Source organism: Xenopus laevis, chromosome 2S (assembly GCF_017654675.1).
Source record: "Xenopus laevis strain J_2021 chromosome 2S, Xenopus_laevis_v10.1, whole genome shotgun sequence".
NCBI lineage: Eukaryota > Metazoa > Chordata > Amphibia > Anura > Pipidae > Xenopus > Xenopus laevis.
Window position 1 is genome coordinate 127428071 of NC_054374.1, and position 21960 is coordinate 127450030.

Consider the following 21960-nt stretch of genomic DNA (forward strand, 5'->3'; position numbering starts at 1 on the left):
TTTTTTGTACTTCATTGAAAAGAGAATGAAACAAACAACAGAATATCAGTAATTGTAATGCTATTCAACTTTTTGCAATGACAGCTCTGCCATTTTAAAGAGATGCTTCAATGAAAAATTATTGCAGATGAAATGGCACTTGGAAACCCATGGCAATTGGCCCATTTGTTCCTTTATTAAAATAGTCCTGCCTCTAACATTTTTACTGATCATAAAAGAGATGATCATCCAGTGAGGTTTCCATTGATGCTATACAAATGGGTGAGGAAGAGACATGGCAGTGCTTGAAGCTATGCTTTCCTAAGAATAATAGCTGCAAATGCATTCCATTCTAACTTTATGATCTGAGTTTCTGGCATTTGTAAGCTCTCAGTGCTAGTATTGAATGCAGAATTGCTCTTTGCTCTTTCCATAGTGGTTAAGGCCAGCTGGCTTGTTTTTATCTCCCAGGTAAGAGCACTGTTGAGAACATATAAAACATATATTCTGAAAGCACTCCTGTAGGGCAGGTACATGTAGGTCATACATACTGTATTTCTTTATCAGAGATGTTGGGGAAAATTCTTAAAATGGCCACTTATTATCAAAAATGTCCAAGGAAGCAAAATAAAGACAAAATAGATCCTCTATTGTCCTAGACATGAGCCAACCATAAAACAAATGTGGCATGACCTTCAAATTGCTAAACAATTATTAAAACAAAAATATTTAACAGTTACAACTTTTAAACATTATCCCACTTTAAAATGTGGAAAAACCCCAGGGTTTTTTCTCTTTTTTATGACTTTTTAGCATACAATATATGATGCCACTGACATAAGATTGAGGAGGATGTAGCTTCATCCTATCAGTTCGCCAGGTATAACCTGCGAAAATTCGCCTGTCGAAAGAGAGAAACTTTGTTAGCGATGAACTCTTTCACTAACGAATTGTCATCTATACCTGTTAATAAATTGCCAATATTCCTGTGAATTGTATTTCTGGCAAATTTTTGCTAGCCCTTTAGTTAATTTACCCCTTGGTCTCTAAGCTTGCAAACAGGAATGTTTCTATCTTAAAGTGAACCCTCAGATGACGCAGGTACAGTGTCTGAAAATTCTAACTAATTTTCAATTACTTCCACCCAATTTATAGCTCACTTAGGTTATGTTTAGGTTTTGGGTCTAACTAGGAGGACTCTAGTCCACTACTAAGCAAACTTCCCATGGCCTCAGGTTGTCTTTATTGGGGTGTCATCCAGTGATGTAACTTGTACCTCATGTGCCCCTTGCACCCAGCTTCTTCAGCCTAATTGCTTGCCTCCTTACAGCTGAACTGATGGCTGTGTGGTGCCAGGGGTGGTGCCCACTCTGTAAGGAATTCTTATGACTTGCCCTCTGCAGGGTTCAAACCACTTCCATATGGAAGACTTTTGACTTACCTCTCCCCTGTTCTGACAGACCAGTGGGTAAGAAAAAAGGCTCTCAAACAACAGGTAACAGGTTTGAACCCAGCAGAAAGTAAAACCTGAGAATTCCTAACACACTAAGGGGGTTATTTATTAAAGTCTGAATGCCAAAAAGTCGAGTTTTTTTTACTCTAAAATCCAAATTTTTTGTGAAAAAAAAATATACATTTTTCGGGGCTTATTATACCACGAGGATGGAAAAAGTCTGGATCCAAAAATCCGGCATCTCAGACCTGCTGAGGTTGTATATAAGTCAATGGGAGAAGTCCCGAAGATATCCTGATCTGCACTGGGTATCATGCGATAATCTGATTATCTTTTACTCTAAAATCTGAATTTTTTGTGAAAAAAAAATGTTGCTTTTTTGGGATTTATTATACCCGGAGGATGGAGAAAGTCAGAATCCAAAAATCTGGCATCTCAGACTTGCCGAGGTTGTATATAAGTCAATGGGAGAAGTCCCGAAGATATCCTGCTCTGCGCTGGGTTTCGTGCAATAATCCGAAGATTTCGTGGTTTTCAGGCAAAAATCCAAAAAAATCTGAGTTTGATATCTTCAATGGGAGAAGTCCTGAAGATATCCTGATCTGCACTGGGTTTCGTGCAATAATGCGAAGATTTTGTGGTTTTCGGTCAAAAATCCGATTTTTTTTTGTACAATTTGAATCTTCCACAATTTTTTTCAAGTTTTTCGGGAAAATGTATTGATAAATAAGAAGAAATAATTTTTGGTCGGAGAAGATTTCAGAAAATAATGAGATATTATTGGATTTCAATAAATAACTCCCTAATTATTTTATCTGCTGGTAGATATTTGCTGCAACTTTAGAGTTTTGTTCTGCAGTAAATGAAGTCGCTTTGGTTATCTTCTATTATCTAAATGTGGAGAATGTTATATGGTTTACAATAGAAAATGACAGCAGGGTTCCACGAATAAAACAATATGTGGCAGGAACCTCTTAATATACACTACCCCCCCCCTCAAACACGTATATCCTCAACTCTAGTTATTTGTTTATGTCACCTTTTTGTGAAAGATACCTTTAGTCAAGCAGCACAAACATAGAATTTGGGCAGTAATGGTTACAGTATTTAAAAAAAAAAAACATGGGTTGTTTTGTGGCAGACCTTCTGCATAAGCGCTCACAATGTTACAGCTCTTCTACACTCCCTCTGACATCATCCACAGAACTGACCTTTGCTGGAAGTTGGTGCAAATGGAGTGTATTACCTAGGGATTCTGCAGTCAGAAAAGCTTTTAGGTGTCATAAACATTTATTTGTTGAAACTCCTGCAGTCCTTGTGGTGCAAGGGATATTTTGTACAGATAATATTGGAAGCATTAAAGAGAATATGAATTTTTAATTCCAATTGATTTATGAGGAGTAGAAATCTTGTCTCTCAAATGGAAAACAATAGCTGTGCAGATTTGACAAGCTCATTTATCTCATAAATCCAAGATACGTCTCTGGATTTATTGGGTAGACATGTGAAACTGATTACTTTGCATCTTTAAAATAACAGTTTAGCTATATGCTAAGGAAAAAATTCAACCAAGCGCTATAGTGTAGCGAATCTATGGGCTGCATCTCTCTGCATGAGTTTTGTGCATTACTTCCGGCATGTAAATTGTGGAAAAGGGAGCCTTGAATTGAGAAAAGATGCCGCCAGACACAGTGTTGCAATGTTGTAGTTAAAAGGATCCTGTCATCAGAAAACATGGTTTTGTTCAACATTTTGACATTTTGTCAATTTCCACAGCTGCCCCTGGTCATGTGACTTGTGCCTGCACTTCAGGAGAGAAATGCTTTCTGGCAGGCTGCTGTTTTTCCTTCTCAATGTAACTGAATGTGTCTCAGTGGGACATGGGTTTTTACTATTGAGTGTTGTTCTTAGATCTACCAGGCAGCTATTATCTGGTGTTAAGGAGCTGTTATCTGGTTACCTTCCCATTGTTCTGTTGTTAGGCTGCTGGGGGGGGTTGATATCACTCCAACTTGCAGTACAGCAGTAAAGAGTGATTGAAGTTTATCAGAGCACAAGTCACATGACTTGGGGCAGCTGGGAAAATGACAATATGTCTAGCCCCATGTCAGATTTCAAGATGTAATATAAAAAAATCTGTTTGCTCTTTTGAGAAATGGATTTCAGTGCAGAATTCTATTAACTGATTCATTTTGAATTTTTTTTTCCCATGACAGTATCCCTTTAAGGTAAGGAGTGGAGGGGATTGTAAGAGACAGAGAGAAACATCACTCAATAGCAATTACAGGTACAATTACATATAAATACATACACTTGCAGTTACAGGTACAAATACATATAAATACATCCAATAGCAATTTCAGGTACAAATACAAATTTAAATTGTATGCAAACATTGTAATTTTCCTTAGGTGGCTCTCCCTTTTTATGTACATAAACCAGGGCACAACACATATACTTAAAGGAGAACTAAATCCTAAAACTTAATATGTCTAAAAATGCCATATTTTATATATTGAACTTATTGCAGCAGTCTAAAGTTTCAGATTTTCAATATTCGCAATGATCCAGGACTTCAAACTTGTCACAGGGGATCACCATCTTGGAAAGTGTCTGTGACACTCACATGCTCAGTGGGCTCTGAGCAGCTGTTGAGAAACTAAGCTTAGGGGATGTCGCAAATTATCCAGCAGAAAATAAGGTTGGCCTGTAATATAAGATGATTGGGCTGATTATTAAATGCTGATGCTAGTTGCACTGGTTTCTGTACTGTCATGTAGTAATTATCTGTATTGACTACTAATCAGCCTTATATTGCGACATTTATATTCAGTGTTGGACTGGCCCACTGGGATACCAGGAAAACTCCCGGTGGGCCCAAGTGTCAGTGGGCCCTTCTGCTTTTAACCATATGGCCTGTTTCATGGTCAATAACTACTTCTGTGTGGGAACAGAGAGGCTAAATAGATAGAATAATAAATAATAGAATAGAAAGAAAAGAGTCTTGAAGAACAGAGGTTAAGTGAGGCAAAGAAGAGCAGAAATAGTTTTGAAGAATGGGCCATGGAATAAGGTTTTCTAGTGGGCCCCTGGCATCCCAGTCCGACACTGTTTATATTCTATGTGTACTGTATATTGTGAGTGGGTCCCTAAGCTCAGTAAGTGACAGCAGCACAGAGCATGTGCAGTGAATCAACAGAAAAGAAGATGGGGAGCTAGTACTGAGGCATCTTTGGAGACACAGATCTTTACTGCTAAAGGGCTGTGGTTGCCTTGGGCTGGTACAGAGGCACAAAACATAATATACAACATTTCTACCTACTTCTTTAGTTGGGTTTTAGTTCTTGTTTAAGCCCAACCTCTCCCTTCAGGTCAGCCACTAGTTCACGCCCAGCCAGCTGCAAATGAGCCAGCCGCCAAGTTTAGAAATGGCTGGGGACAGGGGCCGCCATCAGTACAGGGGGACAGTTGTCCTGGGCCCCATGGGTTTTTGTGGCTTAGGGGGCCATGCTGGTGCTGCATTTACTAATTCGGTGGGGCCCCCTGCTGTGAGAGAGTGTTAAGCTGGCCATAGACGCAAAGATCCGATCGTACGAATCGTGGATTCGTACGATTTTCGGACCATGTGTGGAGAGTCCCGACATTTTTCGTCTGTCGGAGATCGGTCGTTTGGTCGATCGGACAGGTTAGAAAATTTCTGTCGGCTGCCGATAATATCTCTGCGTGTATTGCCGATCGTACGATTTTCAGAGGGAGACATCTAGTTGTCAGACATAAGTATCGTACGATTGCTGTCAGGGGCAGAACATTGGGTGATCTGTTCTTATTTGATAGGAATGGTAAAGACTTTGATCTGAATGGTTAGTGGAGGGTCGGGAGATGGGAAAGTCCGATCGTACGTTGATTCGTACGATCGGATCTTTGCGTCTATGGCCAGCTTTAGACTTTGGAAGGGGGGGCAGGAGTTTGCACGGCATCAAAAGAGCTGCATGGGGATTGGATAGGCTGGTGGGGAATTCAAACTTGACCCATCCAATCCAGGCCCGGACTGAGAATTAAAATAGGCCCTGGCATTTCAGGTACACCGAGGCCCAATCAGCCCACACAGAGGCCCAAACAGCCCCCACCAGCCCACTAAATACTGACTTTCTATGGCACCTTAAAGCAGCCCCTCTGGTATTTGCCAGAACCCACAGATTGCCAGTCCGGGCCTGATCCAATCCCTGTGCAGCTGTACTGGGACTTAGACTTCAGTGACGAATTGGCAGTACAGAAAGAATATGCAGGCATCTAAGCTCTTGTCTTCCCTTCTGAAGTCTGCATTTCTCTGACAGCATTAGGGGGCTGTTAATCAAGTAGGTAATGTATGGGGGAACCATGGTAACCAATGTTTTTTTTAACTTGTAGGGGAGGGGTCCTGGCCACCAAAGATTTTTGTTTAACTTGTAGGGTGTGGGGTGGAGCCTGTGGCTTGATATATGGGGCCTGCGATTTCTGATGGCGGCCCTGGCTGGGGGCAACAAACAACCATACAGTGGACCCTGCACTGTCCTTCCCCCGTGGTCAAAAGGTCTACTGTATAGGTAGTTACACTGCTGTCTGTAGTCTTATTATAAGGGTTGCACTTTGCACAACTGCCTTCACCTTTGTAAATTACATTCATAGTCTTTATAGAACGCAAATTTACATCTTTTGCCTCTCAAAATACTGTGGCACAAAATTGATCAATTCTTCGACCACAACATATATTTACTTCTGATGTGTATCCATCAGAGAACATAAGATCATAGCTCTGCCAATAGAGGTCATTGCCTGTAGATATAGAATTATTGCTTGTTGTGAGTGGCATTACAGGACAGGAATGATGAGCTATGTGCCAGGGGCTGTTCCTAGCAAATAAAGAAAAAAATCCATTTGTGCATTTCAAAGATTTTTCCCCCATTGCGTTGCCATAAGCCATTAATACAATTATTCGGCACTTAAATGTCTGTGAATCCATTATTTCAACCAGGCTTAGGCACTGAGAGGTGGAAATGAAATGAGAGAAACAGAAGGAGGAGTAAGAGAGGCAGGGAAGGGGAGAAATAGTGTGTTTTGTGTGTGTTTGATGGAGAGAAAAGCTATGAGCACAGCGAAGCGGATAAACAGAGAATGCAAAGTCTGCCTTGCCTATAAAAAAACCTTCTGAGAGTGCAGCTTTGGGCTATTTATGCCCCTTCTATGTCTTTCTCTGACTCCAGTGCAACATTTCTTCTGAATGAGGTAACCATTTGCCTTTTCTTCACTGCCTTAAAGGGAAGGTTAGTGTTGTTGTATTGAGGGCTATTTTATCTGAAGAGCAGAGCACCTTTTTGGGGATGTGCAATGAGCCATGTTGTACTTAGTGCTTTTACTGAAACACAGAAGAATGAGGAAAAAATGAAGCAATAGGACTGGGGGTAATAAAGACACAGGGGAAGAAGGTATGGGAAGCAGTACTGACCACAAACAGACAGAGAAATGGGAAGGGGCATGTTGGTGGTTTGTGTATAATTATTGTGAGGGGGACAAAGCAGTGAATAGCAGTGCTACATGGGATTATATGGGATTACGGCACCAGCAATGTTAACGTAATAATACTCTATTGTACTGAAAGGTTATTGTATGTAACCAAATATAAAGGCTAAAACACAAATAGAGATAAGGCACCATATGATTAGCAAAAGAAAAACTTTAGAAGCAGACAGCGGTGTTTTCCTTGGTGGAATGAGCTTCTATTATATTAAAATGCACAAGCAGAAAAAAACAAATAGACAGGCGATCATGGAGAAACTGACAGCCGCTGACAAGCAACAAATGAACATGATTTAGCCAGGGAGGGAGGTTGCGAGGGAGGGAAAAGGAACAGGCATGACAGGCTCTGGCTCAACTGGATTGCAAGAGATGGCTCCTAATCTGTTCATCTCTGATTTTAATTGACTGTTAACTATATCTTCATAGCCTTCTTTCCCAAACTGCCCATAATCCAACACTATAATGAGATCACTTTTTACACTTGCCTCCATTATCCTACCCATATGCCATGATGTTGTTTTTCTCTGTAGCTAGTAACATAGATTTGCACAACTACCCATTCTATAAGCAGTCAGGCCTTACTAAACAATGAGCACTCTGTGTATTTACATTGCGAAAAATAAAGTATTCAGATCTGCCCAGAACCAGTAAGGTGGATATTCACATAAAATGAAATTTCAGCATTACAATGCTATTTTTAGTCAATATCATCATTTATTTTTATAGTGGAAGCAAGTACACAGTTTGTCTTTTTTTTCTTTATGATATTTTAATTATTTGACTTTTTGTTGTGCAGCTGTGCTTAATGCTGAACCTATCTGTTTGCTGAGTAAAGCCTGGCATACAATATAAGATCAGTATTTTGGCACCCTAGGCAATGGCTTCAATCAGTGCCCCCACCACCAGGTCCTGCATTACCATTTCCCACCTTACAATTCATATTGCCCTCTGTGCCAACAGCAGTCAATCCCTTAGATTGCTCCCAGGATCCCAATATGTACCACATATAATATGTGCCAGCATAAGCCAAAACATCCATCATATTATTACCCCCAAACTGCACCTTTGCCAGTGGCATATTGCCCCTAATTTGTACCTGTGCCAGCAGCAACCAATCCCTGATATTGCCAAATATCATCTGTTTACCTGTGCAAACAGCAGCCAAGATATTGCCCACATATATGTGCCCTGTGCCAGCAACTGCCAAGAGGGAGGTGGGAAGTGTTTCTGCCTGCAGTACAAATCACGGCCAAGAACAGGCAGTTTATAAAATTTAAAAAATATTAAAGGTCAAGCAAACCAAATAATTTCCCTTAAAAGTGTGCCCCCCCCATGATGGCGCCCTAGGCGGGTGCCTACTCTGCCTACCCCTAGTTCCGGCCCTGTATCATGTGCTTTCATAAAGATCCAGCACTTTAGGATGGAACTGCTTTCTGGCAGGCTGCTGTTTTTCCTACTCAATGCAACTGAATGTGATGCAGTGGGACCTGGATTAGACTCGAGTGCTGTTCTTAGATCTACCAGACAGCTGTTATCTTGTGTTTGCTGCTTTATTGCTTACCTTCCCATTGTTCTGCTGATGGCCTGCTGGTGGGGGAAAGGGAGGGGTGAGATCACTTCAGCTTGCAGTACAGCAGTAAAGTGTGACTGAAGTTTATCAGAGAACTAGTCACATGACTCCAGAATATATAATAAGTCATGTACAGCAAGATTTAAAAGGTACCAATCTTGCAATTTTTACAGAAACACGGAAAAGACACCTGCCTAGGGCACAACAATAGGGGGCGCTGGGCAGGTACCTCTTAAATTGTCTTCTGCATGATTGCATTCGGGCATGTGCATGTCAGGGAATGGGGTGGCTGGTCAGCTTGCCTAAGGCCACCCAGTCATCTTGGCCCCACAATGTATGTAGGTATGGGTTTAAGCAGATTGGGCATGTGGCATATCAGTTAAATGGTGTCCCTCCCTGGTAGGAGGAATGGGTAAAGCTGGCCATAGATGCAACAATCCGATCGTATGAATCATGGATTCGTACGATTTTCGGACTGTATGTGGAGAGTCCCGACATTTTTCGTCCGACGGAGATCGGTCGTTTGGTCCATCGGACAGGTTAGAAAATTTCTGTCGACTGCTGATAATATCTCTGCGTGTAATGCCGATTGTGCGATTTTCAGTGGGAGAATGTCACTAGATTTGTCGAACATTTTAAAATAGTGAAAATGATATTGCCAATCCCACCTCACCTCACAAGGCTCCCTGGGACACCTCTCCCTATGTATCTGGTGGATTCTTGGAACTATGCACGCATCATGGCAACTCAACAACACATTGTCATTTTTTTTACAGGATTTGCAGAATGATTTTGTTAAACACTGTGATGTTTCCATTGATTCATAATCATTTTTTGTCTCCAAAGAAGTGGAAGTGGAAGGGCATTTCTATGGGTAATGAAAGGAGTGCTATGTTTGAGTGGTAAACACATTATACAACCCTATCATTTGCTTTGTTTGCTAGACTTTTGGAATTGCTGTTTATCTAGATTGGTGGCCTATCACCTTAGACATACCATTATGGTATAATTTTTATATTGTAAGCTCCATTGAGCAGGGCCCTCTGTACTTTTAGTATTGTTAATCAGCTGTATTTTTGTATCTAATGTGTATGTTCAATGTACAGTATTAACCGCAGTGCTGAAGAATATGTATACGTCTTAATATGATAACAGTAATAACTGTGCCACTGTTTCACAGAAACTATTCTGCATTTCAAGCTGCAATATTTAATAGATATACTGAAAGCTTTTGAATGTCTAAGAATAAATAAGTTATGATGCAGCACTTGACAGGCATACAACATACCACTTAAATCAAGACTGTTAAGAGCCCCATAATGAATCTCATGCTAGCCAACAGAATTAAGCCATTTCAGATTCTACTGGTCAGTAGAATAAAAGTAGCGCAGGTGGTACACCAATATATTGACAAAGCCAGTAATAACCATATTAAAGGGGTTGTAATCCTTTAAATGAACTTTTAGTATGATGTAGAGAGTGATATTCTGAGACAGTTTGCAGTTGTTTTTCATTTTCTATTTGTGGTTTTTAAGTTATTTAGCTTTTTATTATTATAGTCAATGACCCCCATTTGAAATGTACGGCGTTCCCTTTCGCTCAGTGTTAAGTTCCCCATAGACACAACGATTCTTCTTGCCGAACGACCGATTTTAGCGAAGTCTGACCAATCCTTCGAAATTATCGTGCGGTTAGTGGGATTTGAACAATCGAACATCTTACGATTTTTCGCCCGACATCTGTCAGGAAATTAATCGGCCAGGTCAAAAAATCTTTGTCGGTCCCAGTGCAATCTATCTATGTTTTCAGGGCCAAGCAGGCAGCTCCCCTTTGTTTTCCTGCCAAATTGGTCTTTTTAGTTGATGGTCAATTCGTACGATCGTTCCGAGAAAATCGTGGTCTCACGATGAGGATCGGATCTTTTAAAAATCTCAACATCTATGGCCAGCTTTAGGCTCATTTAAAAAACTGGCAAATTTGCTTCTGGGCAGTAATCCATGGCAACCAATCCAATGTTTGCTTTCATTGTTCAACCTGCAGCTGGCTAAAAAAAAAAAAGCCATTCACGGATTGGTTGCTATGAGTCACTGTTCACGTGCAAATTTGCCCAGTGTTTTATAAAGCACTTTGTGCTGTGGCCATAATATCGATGGAGGCAAATCCAGGTTAATCCCAAGACATAAAACCTGATGTAGGGTCAAATTCAAAGTCCAGTAAGATAACGTTTTGTACGTAAAAGGGTCTTATAATGTGTATATATATAAATATATATACCGTATATATATAGTATATATATATATATCTATATATATATATATATATATATATCTATATATATATATATATATCTATATATATATATATAGATATATATATATATATATATATATATATATATATATATATGTGCACCCAAGCACCTATAGGGAGGAGGCATTAAAGCAGAAACCCTGGAGTGCCTATATAAAAATGTATAAATCCAACGGCAGAGCTGCGAGGGTGAGGGGTGCAGTTGTTGTTGGTGTGGACTAACCAATAGCACATGTATGCAGTTGGAATATTGTGGGGGTACCTAGGGTGGCAAACTGGAATTGGACAGAAATACAGCACTAGTGTCTAAGTCCCGTTATTATCTGTCACAAACAGCACAGTTACTTTTGAGATTGATCAAACCAAACAAAATTTGGAGGGTATCTGTTTGGGACATGCCAGCTTGAACACAAGCTTCTGAGGAAACTGTGTTAAGCTGGTCACTCTTGCCTCGTAAGTGCAATTTTATTAATCAAATAAATTACTTAATCATATTACACCAGAAAATTAGCCAAACTAGCCAACCAAATCTGCACATATATATGTTGTAGGTATATGTAGGCAGCATTATACATATAGGTCTGCCTGTTGCAAATAAACAATGTATCCTAGTAATGTTTATAAGTGGCAGTGATAATGTTTAATTACGTTGATCACAGAAGAGGTTGGTTATGAACTATGTCATAATGAGTAGGTGGAACAATAAACAGTAATAGGAGGTAGAATAGAGTTCTATGTATGTTGTAGCGCTGTTTCTGGCAGTTTGGAGGTCAGATCAGTTATTAGTTCTATTGAGCACTTTAGGTTGGTGGTGAATATGTTGTTGGTGATGAACTATGTCATAAAGAGTAGGTGGCATAATAATAAACAGTATGTAGTACTGGGCTTTTGCTGTTTAGGGGTCAGGTTGGTTATGATTTCTGTTTTGCACCCTACAATTCCAGATATATATGTGTGGTTCTCTGTTAACAACAGCTTAGAAAAATATATAGTGTTGCACAAATAATTTCCCAATCTGACTGAATAAAGATGTTGCCGAACTGTATTGTGCAGACAGTAAGTGCCCACAAACACCCTTTAGCAGTGATAAAACACTACACAAGATGCCAGTTTCAGCTTCATTACATGATTCACTAGACTCCATTTAATTAGTGTTTGTAGTGTGACTTGCTGCCAGTGTATCCGGGCACCCGAGGCTACTGGCAACTCTCAGCAATGTGTAATGGCCCCTTTAAGCACATTACCTTCAGGTGGGTCCTGCGTGTCTCCTGGTGCACAGATAACTCAGCTTGGAAATAACAGCAGTCCAGGGGTTGCTTCAAACCAAGAACTTATTTATTGAACAGGCAGTAATCTTGATTAACGCTTTCAGGTAATAGTATCTTTCAGTACATTCATAGCAATCAGTGGAAAACCTTCACACTTTAGGATATTGCAAGTAGATTCTGCATCGGGTCAGGTTTTGGGCAAAAAGTCCCCGATCCCTTGGCTGTGCGGGCAGTCTGCGGGTTACCAGTCTGGGTACCCAACAAAGGGGCGGGCTTGATCACCCCACCCTCCCTTGTGGTTCTTCCAGTTTTTAATTCTTTTGTGAAGATTTGTTGCCAGAGTGACAGCACTTCCGGGCAAATGTGATGTCACTTCCGGTTGGAGGTTAGTTGGCCTATTGGTGGTTGGGTAGTGGAAACATGTGGGTCAAATTGCGGATTCTGGATGTGGGTTGTGAGTATGGGTCGGGTTTCAAAAATACACCTGCGCAGGACTCTACCTTTCTTGATGATTTTCCCCTGAATTAGAGATCGCACAGGGTATCATGCTCCTTGGCACAGTCCCTGCTCCTGAGCTCACCCACTCGTGTCCCTGTCTGGCGGCTTGATCACCGCAACCCAAACTACTTTCCTTGTTGGAGAAAGGTGCTCACTAAATGTGCCACTATCTCTTGCTCCTAGAGCAACTATTACATAAACTTCTTGTACTAAATAAAACTTTCCTTGCTTTTGAGCCTGACAATATTCAGACCGACTCCTGTCCCCACCTCCCCTGAAGGTGGGATACAGGAAAAGATCCCTGAGCACGTGCGTTTTTCCTTTTAAACATTTACACTCTGTCACCTAGTGGACAAACCTTGAACATACATGGACCCAGGAAAAGAGCCATAGCTGCCTGGGTGAATTAAACTACTTAGGTGTCCATATACAGGGGAAACTGCCTGTAAAACATACCTAAACCTCAGGTAGATTGTGCAGTAGATTAAGGAATAGTATAGTTATAATTACACACAAAAGGGTAATTTACTTTGACCTGGTACATATGTGCAAGAGCAGCAGTTCCCAACCAGTGGCTCAGAACCCGGATGTTAATTCCAGTGACCTCAAATAAGGGGATTATTTTTGAATTCCTGGATTTGAGGCAAGTTTTTGGTTGGATAAAAACCTCCTGCAGGCTGCCAATCCACATATGGTCTACCAAATAGCCAGTCAGAACCCTTATTTGGTACCCCCAGGAACATTTTGCATGCTTGTGCTGCTCTCCAAATCTGTTTACATATATTTGTGGCTCACGGGTCAAAAATGTTAGTGATCGTTGTTCTAGAGCAGTGATCCCCAACCAGTAGCTCGTGAGCAACATGGTGCTCTCCAACCCCTTGGATGTTGCTCCCAGTGACCTCAAAGCAGGAGTTTGTTTTTGAATTCCAGGCTTGGAGACAAGTTTTGGTTGCATAAAAACCAGGTGCACTGCCAAACAGAGCCTCAATGTAGGTTGACAATCCACATAGGGGCTACCAAATGGCCAATCAAAGTACTTATATGGCACCCCAAGAACATTTTTCATGGTAGTGTTGCTCCACAACTCCTTTTACTTCTGAATGTTGCTCATGGGTTCAAAAGGTTGGGGATCCCTGTTCTAGAGCATGCCCCTTTGTGTCTGGCTGTGCTTTGCAATTAGCACCAGATTGGAAATGTTGTCATTGGGCAGAGCTGTATTTATAGGGCAAACACAGGACATCAAGACAAGTGTGGGGCAGGGTAAATGGTGGATTGTGCCTGTTTGTAGCACTTTGTAAATTACACCCAAACTTTATTTTGCTGCAAGAAACACAAATCTCAACAGTGTTTCATTCAGCAACTTTGGTTGGCACATCCCTAATAAAAGAAAAATGAAACGGCATTAAAGTAGTGAAAATATAATGTCTTGCTGCCCTGCACTGGTAAAGCTGGGATGCTTGTTTTAGAAACATTACTATTACTATATAAACAAACTGCTGTGTAGCCACAGGGGCAGCCATTCAAAGCTAAAAAAAAAACTGATAGCAGATAAGCTCTGTAGTATACAATGGGATTCTTAAAAACTTACCTGTTATTTACTGTGTCCTGTGCTTGAATGGCTGCCCCATGGCTACACATAAGCTTACTTAGGCAAGTGCTTCTGAAGCAAACACACCAGTTGTACCAGTGCAGGGCAACACAACATGATATTGTCATTCCTTTAAAACACTTTCATTTTTTGTTTGTTTTACTGTTCCTTTAAGAGCTTGAGATAATTGCTAAATAGTCCAAGTGTGATTAGTTTTGTTCTCCAAGTCCTACCCACTCAGAAGCCATGTTCCAATATCTTAGGGCTCTTACTCACTGGCGTTCTGACCTGCGCTCCCCTGCGTTCCGTTTTTTGTCGTTCAGCCGCAGGAGAGAGCAGGAATAGACGCATGTCATTATTTCAAATGGGGCTGTACTCACTCAGGCGCGTGTAGGCGCCGAACGCAGGTTGAGACGCAACATGCTGCATTTTTCCTGCGTTCGGCGCCTACACGCGCCTGAGTGAGTACAGCCCCATTTGAAATAATGACATGCGTCTATTCCTGCGCTCCCCTGCGGCTGAACGCCAAAAAATGGAACGCAGGGGAGCGCAGGTCAGAACGCCAGTGAGTAAGAGCCTTTATACTGATGAGATCTAACAAGATTGAAACAGTCTGTAAGTTTGAATATAGGGCTCTGTGCTATAAAACCAGCAGTTCTGCATGCATAGTTGTCTATTGGAACATAAAGGAGTGATTATGTTAAAATCTTATTTTTGGTGTTTAGGCAGTGCTATGTGTACAGCATGAGACATGTAAATACCTTCTGTTTTCAGAAGGCTTTACACTGCATGTGTTTTTGGCTCATTTTACCCATCTCATCCTAACCAGGTCAGTTTCTCTAGTTTTGTTCAGTTTGTAACCAGGCAGACAATAAAAGCAACGATCTGATTACTATGGGCAGCTGCACCTATGCAACTTGCCTCAGCACCTTAGTATATTTTGCACAAATGGGTGTATGGAGTAAAGGCACACTACAAACTCACTTACAATCAGCCATTCACTGAAGCCAGTTATTAACTCACATTTTTCATATAATCTTAAAAGTCAGTTTTTGAAGAGGTGGTTCACCTTTAAATTAACATTTATTGTGTCACAGAATGACAAATTCTAAGTAACTTTTCAATTGGCCTTCATCTTTTCTTTTTTTATAGTTTTCGAATTGAAGCTCTTTCCAGCTTTAAAATTGGGACCACTTAACTCAGGAGCGCCCATTCTTGACTAATGTGAGGTCAAGGTTAAGCATTCTTTTCCATGGAAAATATTACTTAAATATTGATATGTGAGAAAATGTATATTGCTGTATTTAACAAAAAACTATCTCTTATGTAAACTTAAAATCTGTTGAAAAGCATGAATAGGAGGGAGATTAGACAAGCTGTTTGTTGACAGTGTCTTGGGATCTACTGATCACCAGCTAAAGGTCTACTGGAAGATCCTCATCTACCTTTTGGGCACCCCTGACTTAACTCATCTGAAAAAACAACCACAAACTCTGTAAGGCTACACATTTGTTGTTATTGTTACTTTGTATTACTCATCTTTCTATTCAGACCCTCTCCTATGCATATTGCAGTCTCTTATTCAAATCAATCCATGGTTGCTAAGATAATTTGGACCCTAGCAGATTGCTGAAATTGCAAGCTGGAGAGCTGCTGAATAAAAAGTTAAATAACTGAAAAACCACAAATTAAAATATAAAACCAATTGCAAATGATCTCAGAATATCATTCTAAAAGTTTATTTACAGATGAGCAATACATTCTATACGAAACATATTTGGTAGATTTTTCCAGACAGGTTTCTTTAATTCTGCTTGTAGGGTTGGGGAGAGAGACCATTTGCCAAGAAAAAAAGAGATATATGAGATATCTTCATTGCATGCATCAGGAATGTCCAATCTGCAGCCCTCTAGATGTTTTTGGACTACAACACACATCATCTGAGGATACTGGGAGCTGTAATCCCCCAACAGCTAGGGCTGCAGTTTAGACAACCCTGATTTATCATTGCCCTATTCAAACAGGGGCCAAATCCTTTTTTTTTATAGCCTCCTTTCTAATACCAGTCCTATTAATTGTCTGAGCAAACATGTTTTATATATGCAATTGGAATATTTGCTGCATTTTTTGGTGCAGGAAATTATGGTCGAACTTTAGAAATAAATAACTACAATGAAACAACCACAGTAATATTGCAATGTCCATCAATCCATATATGTCCAGCAGATGGAGCCCTACACCTTTTAACCTGACACTGGCAGTCATACTTTAACTATTCAAAAGGCAGTTGTTGTAATGAACAAAACATAACCTACAACTGTCTTTTCTATTAGTATTATTAGTCTTTCATAACATAAAATGCCTATTAAATTATTGCATAAAAAAACGTAAAAATTCTAGAAAATATTCTTTACAATCTAGAATAAACAGTAGAAAAAACTCAGGAAAAGTAAAAGCTGGCGAGGTTCAATAGAAAAACGTTATTTATGTAAACGTTTTTTTCAAATGTTATTATTTATTAAAACATCTGAGTTTTTTAGCCTCAAAATTAATGGAGCAATGTGTTTCTTGCGGGTGTGTGATTTTTTTTTTTAAGAAATGTTTGGTTTTTTTTTTCGTAAAGGGCACCTGTTGGGTAAAAACGTCTAAAGTTTGGCATACAGGTTAAGAACCTGTGACCCGGAGGCCTATTTACTAGTTTGCGAGGTAAGGGGGGAAAAAATGAGAGCCAAAAAAAACCCAGACAAAACTCACCAAACCTTTTTCTCAAATGCTGGCCTATTTAAAGGGCACCTGTTGAGTAAAAAAGGTTATCCCCAACCAAAAGTGCGGACTAATAGAGCCCACATTCCAGTTGGGGATAACAGTAGTTTTTTTTTTTTTTTAAAAAAATAACAGATAACATTATGTTCTACAGAGCTTATCTGCTATCTGCTGTTTAACCTGAACCTTTTCTGCTATGAATGGCTGCCCCCTGGCTACACAGTAGCTTATTTATATGAACAATAGTAGTGTTTCTAAAGCAAACACAGCAGTTTTACCAGTGCAGGGCAACACTGCATTATATTTTTATTACTTTACAACTATTTAATTTTTTGATGTTACTGGTCCTTTAACTCTTTTATGCATAATTCTCCCCCCAGTAAATTGGGTCTTGTAATATATTGCCCAAAACAGGACAACTACATTCCAGTCATTTGCACATTAAGTGGAAGGATAACTTTGATTTCTTTAAGGGTCTGCTTGGTGTTTTTTTTGTCATCCACAGTTTGCTCAAGTTTTTGCCTATAAAACTCAAAGATATCAGTACTTAATACATTTCATGCTCTGCTTCTTTATTGCCCAGTTATTACAGAAATAAAGAAAACACACTGCCTGGAATGTTCTCATCTTTATTCTTAATTTTATGTTTGAACATTAGAAGATTGTTAGTCCTTCTTGTTCTCCAAATACAGCTGGTTATTTCTTGGTTGGATGCTTTGTAGTTAATGCTTGATCCAAGAAGGTAAAAACATAATATGACTTCAAGCTCTTCCCCCATCAACTCTAGCCAGCTGTTATTTCTCTTCATATAATTATTGTCATCTTCCTATAGTTAGTGAAATTTATTAACTTGGGTCTAAAACTTTCCTTATCAAAATGTTGTTGATGTTTCTAAATACTTAATCATTGTTACCCAGCCTTGTAAGTCTTATTATGTGTTTAGTGTACAAACCGGAAGTATAGTGAAAGTGTTCAGCCATACATGTACCAATATATAAAGTTTCATATGATTATTAGTACATTTATGGTTCCCCCCCCCCCATCCCGACTGATTTGCATGTACTATTCCTGTGCCAATTTCCCCATGTCAGCCAGTTAATGGTGCATCAGTAGCATAAAATAAGGGCTAGTACAGGTATGGGATCCATTATTTGAAAACCAGTTATGCAGAATGCTTCGAATAAAGGAACGGCTGTCTACCATAGACTCCATTATATAGTGAATAAAGTACCCCCTCTTGTAAAATATAAGGATATTATAAGTTACCGAGGAGTTTCATGACCATATAAAAACACGAGGCCTTGGTCATGGAACTCCGAGGTAACTTTTAATATCCTCATATTTTGCAACTGGGGGTAATTTATTTATTATAATACACAAGTTTCAGTGAGTCGTGACAGAAATGACATCAGAACTCACTGTTTATAACTGATGACATCAGAACTCACCGTTTATAAGGATATACTTTACAAGATATTCATGGCTTTTGTCTATTATAATAAAATAATCCTACTTTTTAAAGAATTATTTCCTTTTACTCTGTAGTAATAAATCAGTACCTTGTAGTTTATCCTAACAAAGATATATTGAATCCTTATTTGAAAGCAAAAACAGACTATTGGGATTATTTAATGTTTACATTATTTTCTATATGAAGATCCAAAATTACGGAAAGATCTGTTATCCGTTATCCAGGTCCCGTGCATTCTGGATAATAGGCCCCATACCTGTAACATTGAGAATAATTTATTTAGTGACCCTGGTCTGTAGATGCAGTGAGTCGTAAAGGAATAAGGCAAAAAATCCAACTCAGGGCATCTCAGAGATTAAAGGACTAGCCCTTCAAGCCCTTATGTTGCATTGAAACCTGTAATGTTCATCGCTTACCAATGGCACAGTGAGTACAATCTGATCAGAAAATACTGGGCTACGTTAATTTATGCTTCCCTCGTGGTGGAACGCACGAAAGCTCCACACAACGCTTGTGTGCGAGATCCCTAGGGGGCTGCACTAGTTGCATGGGTAAAAGCATATGGACAGAGGAATAGGGAAGAGCAGAGCTAATGTGCTAATAGCAGCAGTCGTGAGCAGGTGCTTCTCTCCAGCAGCCTCCCAGCTGTGAAGCCTCACACTCCAGGGAAGAGATGCTCTGCCAATCAGATGAGACATCCGTGTGTGTGACGGGGAAGGGCTGGTGGGTGGGTGCTATTGTTCCCCTGCCTGATTGTTAGGCTCAGAGAAACCTCCTGGTTTCCTTATTTCAGCATCCAGGGTGGGACCACATCCAGGCAATACTGCAAGCTTCTGCTTCTCTGCTCTCCCTGTGTGTCAGCTCCTGGGTTTCATAGGAGGGATAATACATCACCATTGGATCTAATTGCACCTTTGCCTTTCCTTCCCCCCACACACTGGAATCCTTATGTACGAGGACCTGTATCTCCATGGAATTGAAGACTCAGAAGTGGTAAGTGAGGGAGTTCCAGAGGAAGAGACTCTTCCATGCTGTACCAATGTGAGTGTCTCTGACAAGCCTCTCTAGCCCCTCCATAACTGCTGCTTGCTGGGACTTTATAGCAGTTTGAGATGAGAGAACCCCAGTACCCCTGACAGGCAATGTACTATGTGATTTATTACTTTTATGGCCTTGACAATCGAACAGTAATGTTGTTACCCAACGTCATAAACATCCTGGGTTATCTAATTAGTATCACTATGCCAGATGAATAACATACATGGCTTTTAAAAGTATTCATTTTATTAAAACTTGTTTCAGCGCCACTACTGAGCATTCTGTTCTTAGTCATTTCAATGACTAAATGTAAGTATCATCCTACATACAAATATATGCACATGCAGTACAGCTATGGGATCTGTTATCCGGAAACCCATTATCCAAAGGTCGTCTCCCATAGACTCCATTTTTTCCAAATTTCCTTGCAGAGGAAAATCCCTTTTCCTTGTAATAATAAAGTAGTACCTTGTACTTGATCCAAACTAGGACAGAATGAATCCTTATTGAAAGAAAACCCAGCCTGTTGGGTTTATTTAATGTTTACATGATTTTCTAGACTTAAGGTACAAAGACCCAAATTTTATCTGGAAAACCGCAGGTCCTGAGCATTCTGGATAATAGGTTCCATACCTGAACTGCAAATATACTGCACTGCCCCTTTAAATGCTGTGCGGTGCTGAATGTATAAGAAACAGGAGCCTGTACCTTCTGGCTGTACAGATGTTAGAGGATGGAGCGCAGCCAGATTGTGCATATGTTGTGTGACTACGTATACATTTTCTGTACTAATTAGTTGCTTTTCTGCTGCTGAGCATTGCTGAAATATCACTTCTTAATGGTGCTAATTATAATGTGCTGTTTGTGCCAGTGACTGGCATTCATTTACCTTGTTTTGTTTCTGCAGCCCTACAATAGTTGCCACCTCACCTCTTTAAAAGCTGACAAATTAAATCAATGTGCTAAATGGTTAATTAACCCTTACTTTAGATGCCTCCTGCAGCCTGCAATAGGTTTCAGTACAGTCTTCATTCCAATTATTAACCATTTTTCTTCTCGATATCATACGTGTCCTGTTTCAAAAAGGCTGCGGTGGCAACTTTGTGCTCTCTACAGGCTGTGAGAGTTGTAGTTCAGTAACATTGGGAACATTTCAGGTTCCCCTTCCCTTGTGTATTGACAGTGGAGAAGTACTATCCCCTATGGGGCCCTCTGTCTCATTAGGTTGTGTTTATAAAAAGCACTGCAAAATGGCTCACAGCCTTTATAAGTCAACACTAGTGATGGTTTAGCGAAACCAATAAAATATTTATTGCTGTGTTTTTGCTGGACTCAGGCCTGTTTTTATGGCTGCTGATGAAATCAAGCAATTAACAGGGTGCTAACAAGCCCCACATGTCTGGATGTGTCAATGAAAATGATGATGAGGTCAAGCAGAGGCATGTAATGGGGTCAGGGCAGTGTGCATTGTGATAGCTGGGGATAAGTGAGTACGTCTCATATCAGGGTTCCTAAGGCAACTGAGTAGCAGAACTGATTGCGCAGCACAGCAATGGTTACGCCCTATGATTATTATAGCACAAGTGGCTTTGCTCCTACTGTCACTGGCAGATGAAGTTGGCTGGGATTCTGTACCATTAGCTCTGTTGCTCATGTGCTTTCTTCGCTGCACTGGCACAGGGTAGTGGCTAATCCAGTAGACTTGCTGAGCTGTGGCAGTGTCTGCACTGGGCTTATGTCCTAGGCTGATACAGAGTACATATTGGAAAAAGTGGAACTGTCTGCAGTGGGCTTCTTATTGCCATATGCATCTTGTGTGCTGTATTTTTATATTTATCCTTCCCTGTTATGCTGTTATGGGGCAGAGGCTGGAAAAAATTGCCTTGTTCTGAGTTTATTCCAAACTTTCATTCAGGTGCACTTTTATAAATAGAACCCCCACCATATTTTCTACATGCATTAGTCATGCTCTGGCGGAACTCATCATGTGCAGCTGTACTCTACCTCAATAATGCACTCATGTACTCTTATGTGCAGCTGTACTCTTCCTCAATCATGCTCTGGCTGTACTCTTCCTTAATTATGCTCCTGCTGTACTCTTCCTCAATCATGCTCTGGGTGGACTCTTCCTTAATTATGCTCCTGCTGTACTCTTCCTCAAACATGCTCTGGCTGGACTCTTCCTTAATTATGCTCCTGCTGTACTCTTCCTCAATCATGCTCTGGCTGGACTCTTCCTTTATTATGCTCCTGCTGTACTCTTCCTCAAACATGCTCTGGCTGGACTCTTCCTTAATTATGCTCCTGCTGTACTCTTCCTCAATCATGCTCTGGCTGGACTCATTCATTCATGCGCATACCCTGCAGCAGGGGTCCCAGGAGCTATAGGGGCCCCACAAGGCCGTAATTCATATACTATTTCAATAAATATTGGTAAAGCATGTCAACCTCTAGACATTTTGGGGGTCT

General features: G+C 40.3%; 1 protein-coding gene across 3 annotated transcripts in view; it reads left to right on the plus strand.

Moving 5' to 3' along the window:
* Positions 1-21960, plus strand: part of cacnb3.S (calcium channel, voltage-dependent, beta 3 subunit S homeolog) — a 78365-nt gene that overhangs the window by 2640 nt on the left and 53765 nt on the right. Inside the window, exon 1 of one of the 3 annotated variants that reach the window (XM_041582953.1) lies at positions 6533-6694. The exons of 1 other annotated variant lie outside the window; for it this stretch is intronic. In XM_041582953.1, coding sequence (XP_041438887.1) covers positions 6653-6694 — 42 coding nt within the window. In that variant the 5' untranslated portion in view covers positions 6533-6652. 3 annotated transcript variants of the gene reach the window in all.